The 22155-nt window shown below is 43.0% G+C and overlaps 2 protein-coding genes across 4 annotated transcripts; both read right to left on the reverse strand.

Moving 5' to 3' along the window:
- On the reverse strand, positions 1-4923 carry cyb561d1 (cytochrome b561 family, member D1; the record flags this gene model as incomplete). Of its 2 annotated transcripts, none has more annotated exons than XM_080423295.1 (4): positions 4482-4923; positions 3159-3351; positions 2379-2416; positions 1-504 (listed from the first exon to the last, which is right to left on the reverse strand). In XM_080423295.1, the coding sequence occupies exons 2-4, from the start codon at positions 3319-3321 to the stop codon at positions 1-3; spliced, it is 705 nt and encodes a 234-aa protein (XP_080279421.1). In that variant the 5' UTR covers positions 3322-3351; positions 4482-4923. The 2 variants fall into 2 exon arrangements, with proteins under 2 accessions (XP_080279421.1, XP_080279420.1); XM_080423294.1 differs by having other exon boundaries at positions 3159-3355.
- A 1476-nt stretch (positions 4924-6399) lies between these two features.
- atxn7l2a (ataxin 7-like 2a) lies at positions 6400-22155 on the reverse strand (the record flags this gene model as incomplete). Of its 2 annotated transcripts, XM_080423376.1 has the most annotated exons (10): positions 6400-6854; positions 8265-9210; positions 10633-10754; positions 11429-11612; positions 12207-12418; positions 15277-15359; positions 16452-16708; positions 17828-18167; positions 19972-20040; positions 22026-22155. In XM_080423376.1, the coding sequence occupies 10 exons, from the start codon at positions 22153-22155 to the stop codon at positions 6837-6839; spliced, it is 2361 nt and encodes a 786-aa protein (XP_080279502.1). In that variant the 3' UTR covers positions 6400-6836. The 2 variants fall into 2 exon arrangements, with proteins under 2 accessions (XP_080279502.1, XP_080279503.1); XM_080423377.1 differs by lacking the exons at positions 19972-20040; positions 22026-22155 and adding an exon at positions 19569-19703.

Genomic DNA, 22155 nt, shown 5'->3' on the forward strand with positions numbered 1-22155 from the left:
CTAGCTGGTGATCTTCTTGCGTGGTAGGTAGGCGTTTGTAATCTGGTTCATGACCACCAGAGCCGGGAAGAGGGGGAGCAGGACAAAGGCCCACCACGCGGCCCCCTGCACCGTCGCCTGGAACCAGTCGGAGAACATGGCGGACACCACAGTCACTGTGGCCAGCAGGTAGACTACAAGGCCACAGGTGGCGTGATACAGCTTCAGTCGGGATGGGGAGGCCACCCGCAGCAGCTTGGGGAAGAGCAGGAACACGCCACAGGTTGCTTGGAGAAAGGTGGCGGCCAGGGTGCCCACACCCAGCAGGCTGTGCCAGGTGACCAGGTGGGGGCGCTCTGAGATATTCTTGCTGGCCACCATGAAGCTTGCGCCGGTGACTGCGGTAATGAGGACCAGCGCCTGGCAGAACCAGTGGAGGCGCACTTTGCCCAGACGGGACTTGAAGCAGAAGCTGGATCCCTCGATGGAGAAGAGGAGGATGCCTTCGGTCATTAACAGGCAATACTGAGGAAGCAGGGAAAGGATGACAGGAAACAATTCATGTGTGGTCCTCTCTATTATATAGATACAACACCATTTAATATTAAAATACAGTGAGTATCGATTGACTGAAGAAATGCATATACTGTACGTGATCATATATTACATGTATTGCATATCTGTCAAAAGGATAAAAGCTTGAGAGCTTGTTTCCATTATGGTCCTTTGAGTGCAAATGTGTGAAATTGAGTAATGTGTTTAGGGGGTAGCAGAGACATACAGAAATAGCAGAGAACAACATGGGTAATATAAAGGTAAAACTTGGTCCATGTGTTGTTTGTGAAGGAGTTAATGAGATGACAGATGGAATGAGCTATAAATAGTATTCTTTGTGTGTTGTGAATACGCCGGTAAGACAAAGCAAAGAAGGATTCATGGAGAGCACACAAATGCACACTAGCTCATCTGTCACGGGCAGTTTGTGACAAAGGAAAACATTGTGGCTGATATATATGGTTGTGCCTCAAGTCTGTTTATCATTGTTAAAGTGATGCTGTCAAGTCATAATGCAAAAACATAGCATAACACGTCAGACACTGTGTTGAGGATAACGCAAAGGTTAAAAAAAATAAGTAAGTAATGCGCTAGACCCCTGGGAGATGGATAGCTGAGGTGGAGCGCAACACCTACCATCAGCTCCCAGTACTTACTGCCCAACTTAGTTACCCAAGCTGTGCTACTCATACACTCAGTTGGCAGTGCCCGGGATTAAACAAAGTGCTTTACCGACTGAGCTACCCAGACACTTTTGAATGATAATGTTTTGTTTATTTTTGTAATTTGTGAAAATCTTTTGAAATATAAAAGGAGTAGGTCACCCAAAAAATTACTTATTTTCTATCAATTACACACCCCAAGAAGCCTTGAATTCATGGAGATTTTTTAGTTTTTGTCGCATTCCTGAGCCAATAATTTGATGACCGGGTCATCGGTCAATAGGAGACTCTTTGAGTCGACTCCGCCCATTACATCCATAGATGTATACATTTAATTCACACACACACACAAATAAATACCCATTCCCACCTATTACATCCATAGATGTAAACATTCTCTCACACACACACACACACACACACACACACAGCGGCCACCTCACTATACTAGCCAGCATTCTAGGTCAGCTTGTAACAGAATATCTCTTGGTAACATCACAGTGCCCAGGGCATTTGAAGCCAGCCAGGCAGTCACCAGGCACCACCCTGTTCCAAACTCCACTATCCATTATTCACAACGGAGAGAAGGGATGGAAGGAGCAAAGAAAGGGGGCAGGGGAGTGGGGAGCTTACAGGGTGCAGCGATATTAGAGGGAAGAAAGTGATGTAATATCCTCAGAAAGGTGGGATAGGGTTACAGGGTGGTGCAGTTGTTTGAGACACCATCTTGTAACAACAAAGTCACAGTGAGACTCAAACCTTCCCAAAAGTGTCCTTGAACAAGACACTGCAACCTGCTCGTCCTTAGTATTAATAGCATTGGCATCAGTTCGTTTTCTTAGTGCCTAGTGTACGGTACACCGGGTTAAAGCCGTAATCCAGACTGTTTGAACAGACGTGGGCATAGGGTAGGTCTCCTGGTGCAGGTTAGAATTGTTAAGGCACAGAGATAAATGTGCGCGAGTGCTGTTTTGAATGTTGAAAATGTATTAAAACATGCCACATCTGGTGATCCTAGAAAAGCATCTACCATATTTTGCCACAATAGCAAAAATTATGATTGTTTTTAACAGTTTTATGTAGAAGATCAGTGTGAAGTACAATACCTGTGTGTGTGTGTGTGTGTGTGTGTGTGTGTGTGTGTGTGTGAGAGAGATGTGTATGACTTGACTGTGGACTTACTGCAACAGACATACACACTGGATGCCAGGAAAACAGACCTAAAATGAAAGAAAACACACAAGCATCTTATAAACCTGTAGAGAACAGAAATAGCCTCCCAACATCAAATCATAAGTTTTACCATCTGTATATAAAGCAAGGTGTTTAATTTAAGTGTTCAAAATGACTCTACATCTTAAGTACAGTATAGGCTAAACCAGTGGTTCTCAACCTTTTCAGGGCGCGACCCCCCAAAATAATCATAATTTTTGAACCACCCTGAGAAGCACTTGGAATTGTAGGAGTTGAGGCATTACATTTTGTTTGACTCGTTTCACGGATAATAGTGAAAATTGCTGATTTGTGAGCTTGTAGATCGGCTATTTTCAAAAAATAATGCCTCCTTATATTATTTGACAATTTGGCCAATGTTTGACCAGTTTTTATAGTGTAGTTTGTTGATTACTTTTAATGCAATATTGGTCTTTTTTTCATTTTATTTAGCTATCAAATTGTCCCCCCCCCCCCCCCAAAAGAAAAAAGAATGTGGGGACCCCCTAGGGGGCCCGACCCACAGGTTGAGGACTACTGGACTAAACTAATTGATTTAATACTTTATTAGCAGTTTGCAAAAAAAAAGCATAGGAAAGTACAGTTCAATACTAGGTCAGCTAAGAGGATTTAAAACCCAAGAAAGCCTATGGCTTGTTTCCATTGGGGTCCTTTGTACTCAATTCATAGAGACATTTAATGACAGACAGATAATACCCTACAGTGAAGTTGCGGGTTATTAATGCTCACTTGTTCCAGGCCGGGATAGCAGTGAGATGAGGAGGGTCAGGCCCAGGGCGGTGACATGAGCCGCTATCACCGACACCCTCCTCATCCACGCGTACAGCCAGAACTCAGTCATCACCAGGCCCTCTCCTATCGGGCTGTACTCCACATCAGATTCAGACCGCATCTCCTCCTCCTCCTGGCTCAGGCAGCACCGCTACCTGCAGGCAGTGTGTAAAAGTCACTTAAGTAGTACATTTACTCAAGTGCTGTACTTAAGTACAATTTTCAGTACTTTTACTTTACTAAAGTATTTCCAATTTTCAGTACTTTTACTTTACTTCTACTCACCACATGTCAGGGGCAAATATTGTACTTTCACTCCACTACAATTATTTGTAAACTTTAGTTACTAGTGGTTACTTTGTAGATTTTGATTATTACAAAACATACATTAATCACTTCAGAAAATAGCCGTAGATGTAGAGCTATTTTCAAAAATATTTAGACATTTTGATTTTACACATTTGAAAACTTGTGAAATGGGACATTCTGCATAATGACTACTTTCTGATTTTGGTAGGCTACTTTTAAGTTAGCCCCTACGGAACCTCTCCCTCCGCTAAGTAGCTCCGAGATGAGGTCCCTCGTTGGTTCCTGCCGTTTGCGGTCGACATTGTCGCACATTTTCCACTTTTACATGTTTCTTACCCCTTTCTGCACATCGTATCCAAAAAGCAAAGCAATTGCGCCACTCTCTCAGATGTTTAAGTTCTAGCGGAACATAACAGCTTCCAACGAGTTGAAGAAAGTATTTAATTTACCTCGGTTTTCATCCGGTTCCATAATATTTTGCATTAGAAGATGCAATTCAACATTTGACCAGTAGGGTAATCAGTAATGTTATCTCAACGGGCGCAACTCTTGCGCAATGTCTTAAAAACATGTAACCGGATGAAAACCGAGGCAAATTAACTACTTTCTTCAACACGTTGGAAGCTGTTATGTTCCGCTAGAACTTAAAACATCTGAGAGAGTGGCGCAATTGCTTTGCTTTTTGGATACGATGTGCAGAAAGGGGTAAGAAACATGTAAAAGTGGAAAATGTGCGACAATGTCGACCGCAAACGGCAGGAACCGACGAGGGACCTCATCTCGGAGCTACTTAGCGGAGGGAGAGGTTCCGTAGGGGCTACTTTTAAGTACATTCTGATACCAATACTTTTGTGCTTTTACGCAAGTACATTTTGATTACCTGACTGACTTCTACTTGTAACAGAGGATTTCTACATTATAGTATTGATACTTTCACTTTTAGTTTAATTTTTTTTTAGTCATTTTACCCACCACTGCCTGCAGATGATGCTGACTGGTCCCATACTGACACTGCGTGTAGAGGGAGGGCTTCCCAGTGGGACGTCGCGCGAACTTCGCCGATTATTACATTGAGAGACCTATTAATGGGAACGTGTTCAAATAAAGCGCGCAGTGCGATCCATCAATGAGCCAACAAGCTGCATCCGAAACGTGTTGTCCTCCAGTCGGCCAAAGAGACATCTATCTTCACCCGGTAACATTTCAAACTGTGTTCGGATCTTTTCCGTCGGATTAAAAGATCTTTAAATCCTCTCCAAGTAAACACAGACCATCAAAACAAACGGGAGCGTGCCCTGGCTTGTAAATCATCATCCATTGAGGAAAAACTCCCGATTAACGGACAGCACGTATAAACCTAGAAAACTGTACTAAACTGAGTATAAAAACGACGTTACAGTAACGTTATGATCCATCATGTTGTGTGGATCAGATCAGGTGCTGCTACTGTCCGTGCACTTCCTGAGATCAGCATCATTGTTGCCAGATTGTGCGAGAGAAATAAGCAACCAGGTGTAGGAAAACAAGCCCAGTAGAAGAAGCGGCCACATGAGTACTTTAAACATGAACGAACGGCTATTCAAAAATAGCATCTACAAGCTCACACACGCATTGTGAGCTGGTGGATCTGCTATTAAAAAATATGTTGTTATAAAAGATGAATATTTTGAATATTTTGAAACATTCAAATAACACATATCTGGTACGAGACTCCCTGGCACAAAACATTTTCAGATGGGGGTTATGGACAAATACATGATGACAGGAACATATTTGGTTTAAATAATAACACAAAAAAATGGAAGCAAGCCCAAATAAGCAACTACACTTTAGAAACAAGCCCCCCAAAAAAACGCAATACCCGCACCGCATCTACCAATATTTACAAGCAACTTTACAGAAAAATAAGCCCAATGCCGCTTATAATAAGCGGATATGGCAACACTGAACATGATGCATCAACTACATTCCTTAGTCCAGAAGGTTCTTACGAGCCAATCAAAGCGCGACAGTCCCTGGCAACGTCACCACCAGTCAGCCCGTGCAGATCATTAGGTATCCAATGACTGCATCTCCAAAACATCAAAGAGAGACGCAGTTGCCATTTTCTGAGTCGCAGCAGAGCTGCATAATGCATTCCTTCAATGTGGGCCCAGCCCCTGAGAGCCATTGTAACCATTATAATTACTCACCTGACGTCAACAGGCTGGCCATACCCGTTTCAAGGTAGACCTATATTCAGTGGTGTAAAGTAACTAAGTACATTTACTCAAGTACTGTACTTAAGTACAATTTTGAGGCATCTTTAATGGAGTATTTCCAATTTTCAGTACTTTTACTCCATTACATCTCAGAGGCAAATATTATACTTTTACTCCACTACAATTTTTTTTGAACATTTTAGTTACTACTATATACATTTCGGCCATTTGAAAATAGCCGATCCACGCATTGTGAGCTTGTGGATCGGCTATTTCAAAAGATTTTAATACATTTTATACTTTTGAAAAGTTGGAGCTTTAAGTACATTTTGATACTAATACTTGTCTTTTACTCAAGTACATTTTGAATTCCAGACTTTTACTTGTAACAGTGTTTCTACATTGCAGTATTGGTACTTTTACTTTAGTAAAACATTTGAGTGCTTTTTCCACCACTGCCTATATTGATTCTGTGGGTGGAATTCAGATTACATACGATAAATAAAAAGATCATGAAAAAAAACAGGGTAGGCCTACACATACCCTGTCTGAACTGCAGAGGGTGTTTGATGACATGACATTAACTGCAATAGCAATGTAACAACATGAGCAAAATTAACATGTACAAACAAACATTATGAAGACATCGAGCAACAACCACAGCTTCCAAGTGTAAAGGAAATTTTTTTAATCCATTTTTTAATAAACCAACATATTTTTCATATAGCAGCATAACCAGATGGTCTTGAGGTATTTCTAAATCCATACACTGATATTCTACCCCCATTCTTTCCCAGACATTCATCCATACAACAGCATTCATCCATACAACAGCAAACACACGGATACACACGCATAGTCGCAGACCCACGTCTGATTCAGACATTGAGGACAGCAGAATTCACACTCTACTAGTTGTGCACATACAAAAACACAACTCAACACACTCACACATGAGCCTACAACATATAGGCTTCCGTACACAAAGGCAGATGCGCACACACAAACATTGGCTTGGGAATTCAAGCACACGCACACATACAGAACACATTTTTAGAGTCCTGTGGTCACAGTCCCAGACTGTGTAGAGCTGGCTCCCTCATAGTGGCTTGTAAGGCAGGCACACTTAATGGTGCAGTTTTGGCTGTGGGAAGATATGAGAGAACAGAAGAATATGAGATTTCTTTAGTAATGCAAACAAGTCTGTATGTTTATTTGGGCAGGCAAGCAATTTTGAACAATCAGGTTTTTTTTTAATAAGTGCAACCTGCGCTCTTTTTCCAACATTTGAATAAATAAATGTATAAACAAAAAATAATTAATGAATTAATCCTACTCCAAATAGCAACATTTTATAAATAAATAAATAAAAACTGTTTTGTAACGTTATACATTGCCAGAATCTGCTTTGTTTTTGTTTCTGTGCTTAAAGAGTGATTTTGAGCGTGCAATATGACTCAATGGGTTGACTATTTGGGATTATTTTAATCAATGGAGCAACTATTGAAGATATCTCGCCAATATTGGGTGCTACATCATGGCAAGGTAACTACACAACCCAAACTCACCAAAGTATACATTTGCTTCTAGAAGTTCTGTCTCTGACGTTTATTTGTCTTGCAGTAGCTATAGGATGCTTTTCCCTGCGTTTAATCTAATAAATGCCCAATGTGATAATGGTTTGGATTGGAAAATAAGTAACATAGTGAACATACTGTTTTAAAGTGTGTAATTGTGCTTGTGAAAACATGGACCACTTCCTGTTTGTGTCCTCACTACCAAGTTTATATTATGTAGTAAAGAAACAGTGTTTGAATTGTGACAGAACAGAACTGTAGGAATGTTCACTTTTAATACTGCTATTAAAACTGATAAGCCTTTTCAACTTTCCATTATTGTTAATGATACTTGCTCACTTAAATCATAATCCATGCTTTGCAATGAAAATTGCCAGATGCTCCAGGGCCCAAATTCATGAAACATCTAAGGCTCCTAACAGGCTGGGTTGATGAACATTAAAAATCAGTCCAAAACATTTAAATCTCCCAGCTATAAATGCTGTTGGCTACAGTCTTGTGTTGCTTATAAGCTAAATTGTTGATAATACATACCCAGTCTTCAAGAATGCTCTCAATTATGTGTGGAAGCATGTACTCTAGGCCTATTATGTATTATTGCATATTAGCAGGCTGTTAGTGAGTGTGGGGGTGCTTATGGGGTGTCCCTCGGACAGTACATACCTACAACAATAAACTAGACTACACTACTGAGCATATTTTGCCTAAATTGAATTGGTTTTACTTTGGAGTTGTATTATCTAGGAAAATATCAATGTTGGAATGGGACTCGTATTGGTACTCGTACTCAATATTAAATTACTTCGATCGGGATCTCTGGACCAAAACAACTTGAGAAATCGACATTCCTAAAATACATGTTATTGTACTTCCAACATTTTATTGAGAAATTACTAGGTAGTCCCACGTGTGTATGAAATGATATATTTTTCTAATGAGTGTTTTTGTCCCCATTTTGCCCCTCACACCAGACTCACCTTCTGTGTGCCCATTTTCTTCTCCGCCCCCCCGGCAAGCACTCCACCTTTACTGTCCTTCCAGGGGTAGAAGTTTGAGCGGGGAGAGGAGGAAGATGAAGAGGAGGAAGATGGTGTGCGGTGCACCGAGGGCTTGGAGGGCGGTGATGGCTCTCCGTTGTTGCCCCCCTTGCGTTTCTTAACCAGCCCCCGGTGTTCATAGCTCACACCACCACCCCCCCGCCCATGCAGTCCCGAATCCCCCGCCACCCGACTGTGGGAGTTGGCAGGTGCACTGTCAGGGGGTGAGGAGTGGGCCGGCGTGGGGTGTGTTCGTTTGTAGGACCAGGCCGCCGTGGCGGCCGGAGAATGGGATTCCGACGGCGACGGCTGGGGGCGGGGCTTGCTCACAGGGGAGAGCGTGCCGTTGGTCTGTCCGTGAGGGAGGGGCGAGGGGGCGCTAGTCTTGGAGGAAGAGGTGGAGGGCGGGCGGCCCCTGTCTTGGAGAATGATGCAGTTCCTGTCGGGGCCGGAGTGCTCGCCCTCCTGCGACGGGGCCTTGCGTTTGCGGAGCGTGGCAGCGGCGGCCGCAGCCGCTTCCTCCCGGAGCTTCAGCATCTGCTTGCTGGGCCGGCCTACCGGGTTCTTAGGCCTGCCAGGCCCCGTCTGACGCCTGCCAGGCCCCAGTGAAGAAGCCACTGCCGGCTTCACAGGGGAAGACAGATGGCCACTGCCACTGACACTACTGCTGCTCCCCAGATTCTCTGACTGGCTGCCGGTAGAGGGTCTCCCAGGTCCACGACTGGATGACGAGGTGGTTTTGAGGGAGGAGCTGATGTGACTTCCTGTGCGGACTTTAGAATGCAGTGAAGAGGAGGAGGAGGACGTGGAGGATGAAGGAGAGGAGGAGGCGACAGCCTTGGTAGAGGGGCTTGCAGACTGAAGGTCTGTGGCTTGAGGTATTTTCCTGAGTAGGCAAGAATTAAAGACATAAAATTAAAAAAATCGGCAGTGCTCGACATTATACATGGCCTGGACACAAAAAAACGGGCCATACTTTCCACTTGCCCCATTGGTTCAGTTAAAATACATTTCTTCCCTGGGATAATGGCATTTTACAGTTTTTGTGAAATTGTTGACAGAGCCTTGTTTTCATCGGTTATAAAACGTATATAAAATAAAAAACCTTGATTAATCTATTGATATTTAATAGTCCGTCATATGCCATACAAATTCATATTTAGATTAGTGATGACAGACTATTAAGCAAACAGACTGTTTCTGAATGTGACCCTTTTCTTTTATTTAAAAATGAATACCGATTCTGATTCTTCACGAAACGCCGGGCAATAATCAAGGTGATAAAAAAGAAAGAAAATCACTAGGTTGAGGGAGAGTGACAGGTTGTACAAGAGGAAGAGAAAGTTGCAGCCCCACTGGCGTGACTGCTGGAGTTGGCTCCAATATAATGCAGCCAAGAATTAAGTATTTTGTCACATCTGCAGATAAATGCCGATATAATCGGGCAAGTGTGAATGGTCAATTTTGGCGATCGTCAGTCGACAACAGTGAGGGTCAATAATACTTAACAGTAATCCCTACCATTCCTTAAAAAAAGAAAGACAAATTCTTTGGAGTACCACTCTGGCTCTTGATTCTTTCTTTGTAATCGTTTGTTTTCAAGTGCCTGGAAAAGCACAAGCGATGAGAACTTGGAAAGATGCTTTCTGAAAAACCACAAATCATTTGATAAGACTTTTCCAGCTGACAGTGAAGTGAGAAAAAGAAAAGAGCACCTGAAATGTCAACCATATATAAAAGTGCTGTCGTCAGTATTTTAAGCATCCAATAAATTATCGTTGCATTACTGTTCTTTTTTCTGAATTTCCATATTTTTTTTAATTAATTTACTTATTATGTTTGCATTATCCTAATTAGCAGTATATCTATAATAAGAGGGGGGAAAAGCAGTTTTCATTGTCACCAGCATTTGAAAATAGCTAAATACAGTACATCTCATGCCCAAAAAGGGTAGACCCCTGGAAAGACTATTAAGTATTAGTATAGCGCACCCCACCCTATCTGTTTGTGTTTTAGACCATGTATTTCAATTCTGTGTTCCCTCCGCATATATTCCGTTTAAATAACTGTCATATTTTGAGCAGTGAAACTTGCCAGCTATCTGTATTGTGTTCCAGTTGTCACTGTTTAGATCTGATGTAGCCATGTAGTTTGGCCCATTTAGATGTTCAAGGTCAGGGAGATGGGATGGCGTATGATAACTGTTAATCAACTGTTAACCAGATTGTCCTGATATTGTTGTCTTTAGTTTTTTTTCTCACAATCTTGGGCATTTGACATGAACAGTTTGAGATGCAAGGCTTCTTACTTCCAGAGGTGGGCGCTGATGTGCTGCTCCACCATACTGCTGAGAGCTGACCTCAGATGGTGAAGCCTCCTGTCAAACGTATAGACACCGTGGCCTAGCATGTGACTGCCAAATGAACAAACCTACAAGAAGGATGCAGAATGGTTACACAATTATCATTCAAGTAAGATTTAAAGGAAGGCTGCTGCTTCCAAAAGAAAAGTCTACTGAAAACCAGGCCACTGACACAAAACCAGCAAGTATGTCCGCAACACAAAGCTTAAAATGTGTGGTTCTTTAAAAATGCAATGATCAATAACTTTCATGTTCTACCCGGGATCTGAATCTGGATTCCCCGCACGCAAAAAAGATGCACAGCGCCTCTTCGCACTGCTGGTGTTTTTTTTTAGCATAGTGTAATTATGTGGCATTCGCATTGAGAACAATTAAAACATACGCTGGCCTCAGGAAACAATGCTTTGTTGGACACACAACCTAACTGCAAGAGTGGCAGCAGTTTACAAAAGGATGTTTGAGGATTTTCCAACTGCCACCACTCAACCACCTGACAATTCTCCACCATTAGTGTGATTAATTTTTTTTTTTTAAGTATTTAAAATAAAATAAAAAGCGTAAATTACCTCTATCAGAAGAAAAGTTTATAATGTAGAGAATGAGAGAGAGGAGTTAGAACTAAATATTTTGGAGAACAATATAAATATGTAAAACAACAATAGAGGGCTGCTTCCAGCTAGCCCACAAACAGAAATACCAGCTCACACACAAACTAAAAATAATTATGTTTGTCTCGTCTTACTGCCAGAGGTCTGGGAGGAGAGGAAGAAGATGGGAAGTCAACAGGTTCTTCGGGTCCTTCGCCCTCACTCTCATCACTAGAGATGCGTCCATGGACGAGAGGCGAGGGGGAACGGAGAGCCCCCTCATCCTGCCTGTGCGTCTCTTCCTCTGCAGCGCTCTCTGATGATGAGGCCCTGGAGCGACTGAGAAAAGCAGATTGATAATCATTTGAAGGCTCATTCACAAATTTCAAACCCACCATATAACAGATTAAAAACAAGAACAAATTACATAAATGTCAATTATGACTGCGATAACAGTCTGAAAACAGGGCGGTCCTTCGACCTCCGCGGGAGGCGGTTTTTCGCGCCCAGGCCAGCCGGGGAGCAACGGACAGACTCAGACCCCAACCCTAATAATTACATTAATTCTAGGTAAAAATCGTTAAAATACGTTAAAATCTTCAGTGCTTGTTTGTTGAAATGGCATGCACATTTTTCCAGTGCATACTGCAGGCTTTGTTGACGAGTTTAGGAAGAGATTTCGGAGCTCTGGCTCCAAAAACTATAGACTATGAGAAAGAATCTGTAATATTCCAATGCATGTCAATGATCAAGGTAGTTTGTCCTAACATAGGGAGGAGGAGCGGTGGGGAGCGGTGGGGAGCAGAGCGTAGCGATCGGTCTATTGTTTTCTTTTCCTACCAAGGTGACTTAATACTAGTTCAATGGATATCAGCAACTAGTAACATCCTCTATGCCGACACATAATGATTAGTACCAGTAAGGCTCACTGACCTAAAGGCAGGGAGGTTGGCCAGTGGCCTCCTGCAGTGTGGCGATCCAGCTGGCTCCCTGGAGCTCTCTGGACTGGGAGAACGACCAGCAGAGGAGCACCCGTCCAGGCCATGGGACCCTTTGTCACGGACCTTGGTTTTTAGCTCCGACACCAAGTGGTCAAAGTTCTTACTGCGTCCCTGCACCTTCCTCCTCTGGTGGATGGAGTGGATCTGAGGAAACACAAACGCATACAGTAAGTTGGAAGTAACACTAATCATACTAGAAATAATCTACTATGTTTGCTGGTGTGGACTAGTATTCTAACCACTGATCAGGATGGTTAATTGACATCAGCCATCTGGTAAATTTTTGGGAGTACCTGGTAAATGTTTACGCCTGACACTCTGGAACTAACTCTCAATTTTGTTATAGAGCTAGCATTCTAATAATGCTCTGCACTGTCTGAAACATCCTTGTGACCACAGAAACCACATGACGCTGCAGTGCAACTGCACATTCTAAACCATAAATATTATGTAATCATATGGTGTTCCTTAAATAAAGCGTGGGAAAGAATGAAAACAAAAAAAAACTACTGGACCTAATGGACACAATACAGTGAGACTTTAAGGGAAGCTCTTTTCCTCCGATTCCTTCACCTCTCTTCGGTCATTTCCTGTTAATCATCCTGAGGTGGGGTGGCTTTTCACACTCTTCATCAGTTACTTCCTCTTTCTCAGACAACAGCGACCATATAAGGACTCTTCCTGTGCTCGGAGGCCTGAGGCTAACGGCACTGATCTGTGAGATCGTGCTGAACTATATTTTCTAACAGAGTAAAACAATAACTCTGATCTTATCCACATAGTTTCACACAGTTGTGCACATGCAATATAAACTCAAAATGTCATCTTCAATGTGATCATCACACAATAATGTGGTCTTTTTTAAAACACCATAATCCCATCCCTACAGTGACGAGATTTGAGCTTGTAGATCTTATAGATCATTTTAACTATTTTTGCCCAACCCTCTTTTATACAAAGCCAGCCGTCCGGTAAAGTTAAAAAGTGGGTGAAATTTGTTTTCGTGCATACAGTAGTTCCTCTATACTAGGTAGTCTCATTTTTTACCTCAACACAAAATCCCTTCACTGAAAATAGCCAATCTGAAAGCTCACAACACGTCTGCTATTTTCACAGAATATTCAATATTCACCCCAGAATAGCGATGCTAGGGTTCAAATGATGCAAGATGATGCAGTGACACTTTGGGTCTGTTCATTAAAACAAGCCACAACCAGTGCATTTTGCCCCAACTTCAGCGAGTGTGTCTGGTGCACAATATGAGCGATCCTAGAGTGCAATGTCACGCCATTACACTCTATGGTGTGACTGCCCGAGTGTCGGGCAGAAACCTCTTCTCTCCATATTCTAACTTTTTGTGTTTTTTGGTAAATGAATGCCCTGCTTGATCATACTACAGCGTCGCACAAAAGTAGCAGATATACAAGTTCTTCGCGCCGCTTGTAGATCTGCTACTTTTACTATTTTTTTAGTATATATTTTTTTAATCCTGAAAAGTACGGTTAATAAGTACAGTTAAAAAGTAACAGTTAATATGGACATACATTGTTGTTATATATTGATGATATATTGTTTTAATTTTTGTCTCCGCCAGGCCGAAAGGCATGTTTTTAATATAATTTTGAGGTTTTTCAGAAAACTGAAGTCAGGATTTTGTTAGAATCGGCCTTTGGTCTAAATGGGGTAACAAAATAAATTTGTAAAAAAAAATGTTCTCATGAGCATCCAACACTTTTACTTTACAGTTGCATCATGCATGATAGGTGGATGCATTCACAATTTTTTTGGGTGTACCAAAATGAGCTACTGTGGGCACAATTATAGGTGTAAATTACCTACAACCAAGTCTCTGCTTCCATTTGTAGATCCAGTAAAAACACACAGGATTCCTGAACACTTTTTATCTCAAACGCCACGCATTCAAAGGAATGGCTTAAATCGGTTTGCATGAATTTCGGCCAAAACTTCAAGTAGGCCAGTATATGCTCTTCGAGAAAGGTACAAAAAAGACAAGAGTCTAAACACAGACAGACCAATCTTTAGCTATCAATAGTTAGTTACAGTTTGTGAACAAAGCTACACCAATTACAATGCAGCATTCAGAACCAAAGCTGCTTGTGCGCATGTCCTAGTGTGGTGACAGTCTCATTTGAGCAAATGGAAATAACGACCTTCATAAAAAGGTGCTTTACAGTATTCAAGAACAATGTTGTTGTAAGAGAATCACAGAATTATCCAGGTTGTTGCTTTTTTTTTTACATGCAATAGCAATGCAACTTTCATGTGTTTCAGTTTCACTTTTATTTCACCAGGCAAGACAAATCCTGTTCTAGACAGTTTAGCCTTGCGGCCAGGCTGTTAAGAATAACACCAGCCATGTGCCGTTACATCTTTGTCTCTGGCTGGTACTCCTGTTTACTTTATTAGTTAATTTGGCAAGTACAAAACATAATTTTGGAAGTGAAGAATGCCATTCTAAAAGTACTTCTCGCCTTAATAAAAAGCTAAAACACAGAACTGACTGATCAAAGTCTATGATACAATTTAATATCTTTTCTATATATTTTTTGATTTAGCCTTGCATGCAAAGGTTGCTCTGTGTCATAGGGGTTGAATCCACAGAGATGATGTGATGTGTCATCATTTCAATAGGACTCTTGTTGCTATTGTCTGTGAAATGGGAGGCCACAGTCTCATAACCTCATTTCCTCTAGACTCTTGTTGAGTGGTTAGAATTGGGTCAAAAGCAGAGGGGATGGCACTGGCTGCTGAAATTAAGCCTCTGTCACCTATTTAATGAATGACAACGAGGCTGGCAAAGAAAAGAAAAGTGTAGCAGGAAACAATAGAGAATGCAGTAAATAATGAGGATGGTTTAAAAAAAGTTTAGGTGAATGAGTAGCAGGTAAGCCGAACAGATGAGGCAGCAATAGCACAATAGACAAAATGGGGCTCAGTGCCACTGGGCTAGCTCAACGTGTGTATGTTTGTGTTTTTCTTACATTGCAGGTCAATAGGCGTGTGCAGACTTTATTCCTGTCAGGGTCCAGGACGCCGCAGTGCTTGTCTAGGTCACACTCTCTCCCTGCAGACAGAAAGGGCAGTTTCAGCTTCAGCAACACTCACTACAACCGACCGTTTCACCAACAACCCAACCCGTTTCTTCAGGCGCCTAATGAAGTCTTGATAGAACTGTTCAACTTGATTGAATCTACAAGGATTCTTAACCCATTAAGACCTGGAACTGTGTCATTTTTAGATTTGAGCTAAAAAGCATTATTTTACAATTTGGGCTATTCAAAAATAGCAGATATACAAGCTCATAGCGCGGCACCGAGTGCCGAGCACAGAGTTTTTACGTTTTTCAGAAAACTGTTGAGATTTAGGAGACATGTAGAATCGGCCTCAGGTCTTAAAGGGTTAACCCATAAAACTTCACATTTCACTGGTTTAAATAATCCCTTTGCACATGGACGTCTGGGTGGCGTAGGGGTAAAGTTCCTTCCCACTACCATGGAGATTGGGGTTTAAAACCTCCACACTGTCCACAGTGCCTCTGGCACAGCTGCACGCTCCAAAGGCCATTGTTTTCCAATTGCCCATGGTTGTGGATTTGGAAGCCGGCAGAGGAGAGCATTCTGTCACTGCACTACTGACTCCTACAGGTTGGTTCAGCAGGGAGTGAAACTGGGAAGGGGATTGATGTTCCTTCGTGCACGTCATGCCCTCTCAGTGAAACTTCTCACTGTCGAAGAAGTGGCTGGAGTCTCCATATGTAGTGGAGGACACACGCGGTTGTCTGCACTCTCCCCAGACCAAACAGTACAGTTTGGCATTGACAGGGTCTATACAAACATTCCCAACGACTAAGGTAGGGAGAAAAAAAAGAAAAAAGAAAGAAAGACAGCTAAACTAAGAAATCCATTTCACATGCAGGTCGGTGTAGAATAGCTATTTAATTAGTTTTAAGTCTAAACAATTCAATTATCCCACTCACTGCTGCTGTCCTGCCAACTCCTTGACAAATGATACAGAAAGATACAGAATTTGTGCTTGTACACAGATATTTTCTTTAGTTCATAGTTTTGTCAATATCAACAAACAGATGTAACCACTACAGAGTATAGACCCAAAGCAACTGTAAGTAACATCCATTCATTCCACCAAGTATACTCACTGGAGGCCACTTTGTTGTATGGTCTGGGTACGCGGTGGCAAGGGAGGACTGCGGAGCCTGAAGTAGGCGAGTCCTTCCTCTGGGTTAAGGGTCTGTCGCTGGGTGATGTTCGACTGGGCACGGCGCCCCCGTGGGGCCACGGTGGATCTCTGACGGTGGGAGGTGGAGAGCTCAGCGGGGGCTCCAGGGGCGGGGGCTGCTTGAAGACGGATGCCTCCGAGTGGCTGCTGTGAGAGGACTTCTCCAGCGGGGAGTGTCTGAATGACAGAATGGAGAGCAGCTTTCTTCAATGTTCAGGTAAAAACAAGTCAAATATTTTATGGGAACATGTTTCTAAAGATCAACTCTGAACAGAAACAAGCGAGGTCGGAGTAAAGCATTGTGTATGTTTCATTTCATTATGTTTGGTGACATGGTTTTAACGCTACAGAGTACAGACAATTAGGAAATATAAAAAAACACTTGATTGTGTTGGTTGATTGTGTTTGTTTTTATAACTGGAATGACCGATGTACCAATTTGGTACATTACCATACCAAATGAATTTGTCAACTGTTCCAGCCGGAGTGAGAAGTCTGCAAATGTAGTTGGTTCCTGTCCAGGCCTCGCCGCAAACTAATGTCAGAAATCTTACCCTCTGCATTCTGGCCAACTGTCTCCTCTTGACTGAACAGTGAACACCAACTATTTCTCTGTGTATCATGTTCTCCCGATTCTCAACTCCACTTGCCTTTTCCCTCATGTCACTTTCTCACCAACATCTTCCTCTTTTCCCTCCATTTCAACGCCTGACATGTCAATGGCCCTCAAGATCTCAAGTCTTTACATAAGAGGCTGAGCTCATGCCTTGGAAATGCTCACAACCCATATAGATGCTACAGTATGGGTACATAGATATAAATATAAGTTGACAAGAGATGATGGAACTAGCAGTAAACATAATGTATAACTGTTGCCTTCGCTAACAGATACCAGCTGGGTATTTCCAGCCAGATTTCCAGACAGATATATTTCCAAACATCAGTTTTTATTTCAAAGCCATACTACCAGGAAAACATGTCACAGTTGTCACTTCTCCTTTTCTTGAATTTTCTACCAACTAAATTCAAGGAATGAAAGTGACTGTTCTCCCCACTTCTACTTTTGAAAATGGATAACTCAGACTACAAGAATGTTAAATCTAAGGAACTGCTGAATTAGGATTTCAGCTGCTTGCCAATGTCATTGGTTTGGTGCGTTGTGATATCCAGTAACAACAGTCAGACAGACTTACAACATGAACCATTTGGACCTTCATATGAATAATTTTGTATCTGCGTTCTACACCAGTACTCCTTTCCGTTCATCTTGCCCCATCTCCTGATCCCCTCTCTTACCTTGACCCATCCTTGGAGCTCTTGGGGTGTCTGTATTGGGGTGGCGTCGAAGGGGAAGGCGGAGCTGCACGTGGTGGCCCACCCCCTTGACTCCGCCCTTCCCAGGAGGAAGCAGAGGCGGCATTGGTCCCATGGGAAGGGGAGTGGCCGTGGCGGGGTCTCTGCTGGGGTTGAGGGGCCGGTGTGGGAGAGCGCAGTCGCGTGTATAGTTTGGTCAGTGGGGCGTGTCTCCTCTCGCAGTGCTTCTCAAAGGCCTGCGGCTTGACCACCTGGCCACAGTGGCTGCATACCACCAGGTAGAAGTCATCTTGGCCCGGGTTATGGCCGAAGATGGACATGTCTGATGGAGAAGAGGGAGGGCAGAGTAAAAGAAATGCCTGGTGTTAGTGAAGGAAAGTTGGCAGTGCAATTATGTGCATTTAGAATTTTCACTATTTCAGACAGCATGTGACTCACACAAACAGACACACACACAGACCAACAGACACAGACATGTCTGTCAGGCAGCTGCTGACTTGCAGGCTGATTGCCAAAGGGCACCTGAGCACAACGGCACCTCAGACCACACAGTCTCTGGCAAGCGACGCCTCACAGTCACTCACTGTCCCTGCAGAGGGCAGTTTACTGTTGGGTGTACGTTCACATCACACCGACACGTGAAAATGCATCGACTCCAGGAAGCATAAATAAGGAATGCACCTTTAAGTTTAATTCAAATTATTTTTATCGTGCTCGATACGTTTTTATGCTCCTGGAAATTGTCCAGCTGGTAGGTGAGGTTTTTCGGGAGTGTTATAGGTCTACTAGGTAAAATGCCTCCAAGTCAGTGGATTGTATCTTAACACACTTAATACCAGTGGCGTCCCCAGGATTTACATTTAGGGCAGGCCCCCAAAAAAGAAATTTCAACTCAATCGAAAATCGGCCATCGAAAACCGGCTAAAGTGGCCGTTTCAAGATGTTTTGGCCATTATCTCTGGAATGGAAGGTCCAATCTGCTCAGTTCAAAGCGTGTTGGATGCGTGACTTTGAGGACATTAACCCATTAAGACCTGAGGCGATTCTTTAAAAAAAATCTAAATCCTAACAGTTTTTTGAAAAAAATATAAAAAATATTTTTTTGCGATTTTTCAAAAATAGCAGATCTGCAAGCTCGTAGCGCGGCACTCGGTGCCGCGCTATGAGCTTGTAGATCTGCTATTTTTGAATAGCCAAAGAAATCTAAAGTGACACAGATGCGTTCCAGGTATCAATGGGTTAAGCACGCAATGACATTTTTGGGTTATTTGGCTTTTTTAGGGGGGGCGAGATCTTAGTTGGGCAGGCGACCGCCTGCCCTGCCTCTACAGTGGGTACGCAACTGCTTAATACCATAAAGATGCATTGTGCATTCTTTTTTATAGTCACAACGAGGTCTGAAAAGAACACATGTTGTATAACTATGTGGTGGTCGACGACCACATTGTTATTTTGCCCTACTTTAAGCACCCCCTAACTCAAGGTGTTGAATATTTAGAATTTTGTAAGTATGTCCTGCTAGAAACGAGTTTGTGTGGCCTCAACAATGGTGATAGAAGACTGGTTAAGCTTGATTGACATGGTAACACAAGATTGGAATTTCACAGATTGATTCAGTCACACGGGTTTGGCTGTCATAGCTGGTATGTGGTTATGTGGACTTCTGCTTAGGTAAAATTGTTACTTTGCTGTTTGCTTTGGTAAATTGTTAATTCGAACTCACTTGTTTTCTACCACGCTGTGCGATCCAGTAGTCCCGAGTTGGCGTTAGCTAGTCGGCACTCTTGCATCGACTCATTACGAACACCTCTAACATACACAGCATCAGTTAAATATCAACTTACATCATTTGTTTTAGTTTGTGTCTTAGTTATGTATATGTGATCTAGCTTTAACCACTAAAGCCATATATACTTTGTTGTACGACGAATAGCGATCTACAGGCTCAACAGAACACATTGCGATGCAACACGTTGTGTGCTTGCAGATCTGCTATTTTGACATTTTTGAAAATGTCTAACATTTTGGCCTATGCCCAAAATAGGGGCACCAGGTTTCAAAGTGGACAAGACCGCTGAGACGAGGGTAGACCCATCTGTCTCATAGACTGTGATATGGCACCTTACCCTCCTTGCTGAGTGACATGGCTTCTGCAGCCTTCTTGCCATTCTTGTTGCAGTCTTCTACACCAGGCCCTGGAATACACATTACAATGCTCAATAGGATATACACAGACATGGGGGGGGCGGGGGTCACCTGTTGTGATTCAATGCTCTGAAGTTAAACTAGATTAGATCAAAGCCAATGAGCCATAAGTCTAAGCCATTATCAAAACATTCAAACGTTGATATCGGTCAACAACTTCACCGTAATCATACTGGGCATGCAAACAGCCCCGAGGTGAAAAAGGTGACAACATGTTGTTTTCTTACGGGTCAGGTGTCACACAATTGCCCTATTTGGGTTCAAAAAGGTGACTGTAGCTGAAAAGTGACACTTTTGCATGATACATCATTCTGGAAATAAAAATGCTTTTGGCCTGCCCTGCATGCAGATCAAGGATTGCCAATGGCAGGATCAACAGCTTCTGAATCTGATTGATCTATTGGGGGAATAAACTTGGAATAATAATAACTTGACATTGCTTGTGTCACCATCAACTATGTATGTTATTTGTAGTGGACATCAGAGTTGATGTGATAGTTGGGGACAGAGTGGCACTTGGGAGGAATCGAGGGATGCCAGACAATGATTGAGCGCACACACACACTCTCTGAGCGGGGCAGGGCACACACGCCACCACTTCTTGACAAAAGTCACATAAAACGAGGCTGCTTGTCACATTCTGACATTAGAGACATCTGTTGATTTGAGACATTGAGACTGAAGTTCAGTCGAGTGTAAAGAACACGGAGTAACGTTCCCTGATATCAAAAGGCTGGGTTTAGCAGCATTTACATGGTGGCAACAGCATCAGACTGACTCCTCCTCCGTCACCGGTGTCTGTATCCTCCTGCTGCTGCTCAATGTTGCCATGTCCGCTTATTATAAGCAACTTTGGGCCTGTTTTCTTGTTTCTAAAGTGTAGTTGCTTATTTGGGCTTGTTTCCGATTTTATTTAAACCAGTGGTTCTCAAATATTTTCATATCGTGGACCCTCAAATTAATATTCATCCCTATAATGCCCATGCTCTGAAAATGTTTTGTGGCAGGGAGTACCAGATCTGTGTCATTTAGAATGTTTTGAAAATATTCCAAATATTCGACATTTTATTTCAAGATTCAAAAAAATAATAGCTGTAGATCAGTTATTTTCAAATAGCCAATGCATAGGTTTAAAGTGCTCATGTCGCTTCTTTTCATAGACCTGGTTGCTTGTTTCTCTCGCAAAACCTGGCAACACAGGTCTGTATCCTATCCTCCTCCTGCTGCTGCTGCTGCTAGCAGTACTAACACTAGCCTAGCTCTCTCCCTCTCAGCGTAGCTTCCCATGGCCAGAAGTTGCTCGCTCGCCCATCCATCCACACACAACACTAGCCCCCTTCCTTCCTTCTGCTGTGATGCCACCGCTGTTTCTCATCCTCCTTCCCAAGCCCCCAGAACCGCGGCAGAACAGTGAAGCTGCCGTCGCCTGGTGGCCAAATCTGGGATAGCAGCACTTCCGCATTTAAAACGCTACTGCGCATGCTTCTATCGTCTGAAACTTTAGTGCGCCTGCTCTATTGGCTCCAATATTGGAATACCCGGAAGTAGATGTACTTCCGGGTGCTTCAAGCGCTTGTGAGCAACTTTCATTGAAATGAATAGGTGGGGGCGGGGCAGTCCGCCCTCTAGATACAACAGAATTCTATGCTCCTTCCACGCTAACCTAAACAAGACGCCGCTCCCACCTGCTGCTGGCACCGTATTCCACGCATTCTACACATGTAGAAACACACATTGTGATGGTCAAACTGCTACAATTAAGTACTCAATTCCCCCATTTGGACGCTGTCTGTCTGTATGCGCTAGGACCTGGGAGACAGAGCAACATGTTAACCCACCCAGCGCTAGGACCCGGCAGGGTCTTTGTTTGGGTAACATGGTTAGCGCTGCCTTCCGTTTCCACGAAAATAAAGCCCGACCGGTCGATCGATCGGGTCTCACGCCCGGCAATGTCGATGCTGCGGTGATGCCTTACCCTCCGATGGTGTCACGCCGGCCCTCTCGGCCCAGGCGCTCCAGCTTTGGCCCACGAAATCATCGAGGCTAGGCACCCGCCGTTCCAGAGCAGCCATTACTTTTACTGCGCGTTCACGCACCGCCATCAT

Source organism: Gymnoscopelus braueri (genome assembly GCF_963280865.1).
Source record: "Gymnoscopelus braueri genome assembly, chromosome: 3".
NCBI lineage: Eukaryota > Metazoa > Chordata > Actinopteri > Myctophiformes > Myctophidae > Gymnoscopelus > Gymnoscopelus braueri.